The sequence below is a fragment of the Grammomys surdaster genome, unplaced genomic scaffold (assembly GCF_004785775.1).
Source record: "Grammomys surdaster isolate TR1022 unplaced genomic scaffold, NIH_TR_1.0 123415, whole genome shotgun sequence".
NCBI classification, from domain to species: domain Eukaryota; kingdom Metazoa; phylum Chordata; class Mammalia; order Rodentia; family Muridae; genus Grammomys; species Grammomys surdaster.
This window is the reverse complement of record NW_021618669.1, coordinates 1-3808: the sequence shown is the minus strand read 5'-3', so window position 1 is coordinate 3808 and position 3808 is coordinate 1. Positions and strand designations below refer to the sequence as shown.

Here is a 3808-nt window from a genome sequence, read left to right as displayed (position 1 = left end):
ATGATTATTTTTGCTGTCACTTCATAACTATAATCTTGCTAATGTTGTGAACTGTAATGTGAATATCTGATATGCAGGATACATTTACATCTTTGCAAACTGACCCCAGGGGGTCAAAACCATAAATTGAGAAATGCCTATTTATGCTCATTACAAATCCTCCATCACCTTACAAAATACAATGTGAGAGCAAAACCTGGTGATGCATGACTATAATCCAAATACCTGGGAAGCAAAGACAGAAAGAAGAAATGAAAGATTGAGGTCAGCCTGATCTACATTGTAAGTCCTGGGTTAACCATGATACTTAATAAAATCCTATCACAAAAACTTCATAATCGTCATTATCATTGTAAATAAAAATGAATGAATGAAAGAAAAAAGAGAGAGGTAGTAAGGGGAGAGGAGGGGTGAATGGAAGAGGGAGAGTAGAATGAGGAGGAGGAAGATAAACTAGAATCTACTGTCTACATTGACCGAGAATATAGTCATTACTCTTCACCTGTGATGTTGCCTGTGACCTTTTTAGATAATTGTTTCTATTTCTGGTTGTGATGACACCTCATCAGCTGCCATAGTTCAGTGCTTGCGTGAGAAGTCAGAGCATGAGATCTTGGAGATCACAGCACAACTGATACAGGTGTGTATCATTTCTAGTCACAACTATCCTGTGTCCTTGGCCCAAAACTCTATTGCTTTTGCTGTTCTTGCTCTGGATAGACTGTAATAGAACAATTTTGTAGCTCTTGGGAAAAAATGTCAAGCTCCTGTCTCCAACTGGGAATTTCAGTTCCTATTATAAAACACCTTGTATGTCAAAAATTAGTTCAGTTAAATATACCATGATGAAGAACTGCATGAATATCTTTCAGAACTATCAAAGCTTGGTTATTGAACATTACTGTCACATTTTCATGAATAAGACATTCTTAGTCCTAAAACCAAAAACTACTATCATGGATTTCAGGGATATTCAATTAGGAGTTTTTCAGAAAAGTGTCACATTATCTATTGGTTGATATAGAAATTAAGTCATAACAGAGTAGTAGCCAACTTCTCTGCAGTGTATGACATGTTGACTCAGTGATGGTCCTAGGAAAGCCGTCTATTTCCCTGTCCATTCATCTATCGTGTTCTGATGCATTCATTCATGCTACCAACCATCCCATTCATTCATATGTTTTCATCAACTGGGTAGAAATATATCCATAATTTTCTTACTACATTTTCAGTATGACCCCCATTCATGACTGATCTGATAAACACATATTTTTCAGTCCTTCAACCATCCAAACAATGGATCATTCTTTACCTGAGAAAAAAGGTTTTTGTCTGTTTGTCAATATATACATACCACTCACCAATTGCATTATTTTGTATTTTTGATATTATCATTACATTACTCCTGTTGCTTTCCTCCTGTCAAATTCAAAGGCAATGAGGAAGAAGCAGGCTTAAGGAAGTCACCAAGATGGGAGGGCCTGCTTCAGCTAAGCAGGTTGGACTATGAATCAACATGAGACATGATCAGTGAGCTCTGAACACTGGTCTTTTTCATTTTAATGTCTTGGATTTATTTGTTGTTTGGAGACAGGGTCCTACTCTGTAGTCTAGAAATTTGTGATATGCCTGTGTCAACCTCCCAAATTTGCAGGTATAAACCTTAACAATAAGTACAATGAAGAAATGCACTATACAAACAAAGGCCTGGGAAGGTGGAAAGAGATTGATGGGAAGACTTTGCACTGCAGTGGTTGGGTCTTTACACTGCAGGCATTCTGTATCATACCAGGGACTGAGGGTGATGAGATGTGACTGGAGTGTAGGAAACTTTGAAGGAATTTCCGACCGGGCTTGGAGATAAGTTGGTTATGGGGCATGATATAAACAGAAGAGAAGATGCCTTTGACTTCCCTGACTCAAGAGGGCAAAGCATGTGGCCTCCACATGCAGCTATCAGTATTCCTGGGCAGCAGTGGCCCTTCTGTGAGTCTGATGATTACAGATGCCAGTGTCTTCCTTTGACTCCCAGATGCCCATTCATGCAGGCCCATTCTGTCTGTCTGCCTGAAATCTTCTGCCTCTGCTTTCCCTTCTTACTGCCTTTGCTCCTTGAGAACAAAAGCCATTTCCCTTCTTAAAAGCCAGACTTTGCTTACAGGATTTCGTCCATTCCTTGCATTGAGATAGTGTCCTCCCCTCAAACAGCTTTGAGCTCCAGGAAGGTGCCACCTATAGTTCTGCTCTACTTTCCTTTCTGTTGCTCTCTTTAAAACCCTCAGATCTAAAGCAGTTTGATGGAGTAAAGGGTTTACTTGTGTCACAGCTCTCGGCTGTGGTTCATTATTGAGGGAAGACATAAAGCAGGATCTCAAACAGGCCTGTTCACCTAAGGAAATGAGTATAACACAGTCTATGGAGTAAGGCTGCTTGCTAGCTCATGGAAAGACATAAACTTGGCTAGTTTTTTTATATAGCTTAGGACAAAGTTTCCAGGGAATGATGCTGCCCACTGTGGGCAAACAAAACCTTCATCCACAGACATGCTCTCAAAACAGTATGATCCTGACAATTTCCTAATTGTGACTCCCTTCTTATGTATAACTAGGCTGCTAAAGGCTAACTAGGAATATATATCAATGAATTAGGTCTTATTATGAAACATTTCAAACAATTAGTTTTTGTTGTTTTCTGCCTGTCCACTTCTATATTTGTTACCTCACTATTCACAAGAGCAAAGAAATGGAATCACGTGTCTGTCCATAAAGAGAAGAATGGATAATGAAAATGTATTATGCATACACAATGGAATTTTTGTCAAGTGTAAAAAAATGTGCCATATATTTTGCATAAAAAATAATTTCTCTCTGAGACCCCTTCTCTAACACTATCCCAGAGAAGTCTCCCAAGTCCAGGCCACTGTGACTTTCCTCATATGAGCCCTGTACGCAGTCTCCTCGCTCACTTGATCCATTTCCTTCCTACTGCTTAGAAATGCCCACTCTTTTCTTCAGTTCTTTATGGTGTTCGTGCAAACATACCAATCCAGATATCAAAAAGACTGGCTTTGTGAGTCCAGTGTGTCATCTTCCACCAGAAATTAGTTCCTCTCCTGAGATTTAGAATATTCACTCTTCAGTAATTAGCTTTTTCAAGGTGGCAATAGTTATGCCCAGGTGATATTTTCTATTATCAGCCTATGGGAGAAAATCTGGTGCTTGCTGTGGTATCTTATTTCTCTAAATAGAAATAAAGTTTCAGGTCAGTCTCCTCAAGTGATAAGCTCAGTACTTCTCAAAGCCAACTATTTGCAATCAGATGTAGATATGGATAATTACAGGTAATCAGCCCTTATTAATAAGTGTGCATTCTTCCCCCAATTCACTACAATCATTGCATTGCCACTGCTGGCCTCCACCTCACAGTTCTGATCTTGAAGTCTCTTAGGCTCAGTCATTTTCTTTAGGGTTTCAGTGGACATAGCCACAGGAGTCTTTATGCTTAGCAAGCTCTCAGAGAAGCAAAGAGTGTCTGCACCCCTCTTTGATATGGATCAAAGGTAAGGTATGATATTCATAAGTACTGTTTTTCTGTTTTTCCCAGCACAATATCTCACTGTTCACTGTGATTGATGGAGTGGTGCTGCCAAAGGCACCAGAAGAGATCCTGGCTGAGAAAAGTTTCAACACTGTATCCTACATAGTGGGCTTCAACAAGCAAGAGTTTGGCTGGATCATTCCAAAGGTGAGAATATACAGACCTTTTAGATACACTCCACAGAAGCTCAAAAATCATCCTCCCTGTTCTG

General features: G+C 39.5%; 1 protein-coding gene across 1 annotated transcript in view; it reads left to right on the top strand.

Moving 5' to 3' along the window:
- The window catches only part of LOC114636283 (carboxylesterase 1C-like), a gene marked incomplete at its 3' end in the record, with an annotated part of 10770 nt that extends 7026 nt beyond the window's left edge, over positions 1 to 3744 (top strand). Inside the window, exons 6-7 of the mRNA XM_028784460.1 lie at positions 530 to 640; positions 3604 to 3744. Of these exons, the coding sequence (XP_028640293.1) occupies positions 530 to 640; positions 3604 to 3744 (252 nt within the window). The remainder of the gene's footprint in view (positions 1 to 529; positions 641 to 3603) is intronic.
- Between the last annotated feature and the right edge of the window lie 64 nt (positions 3745 to 3808).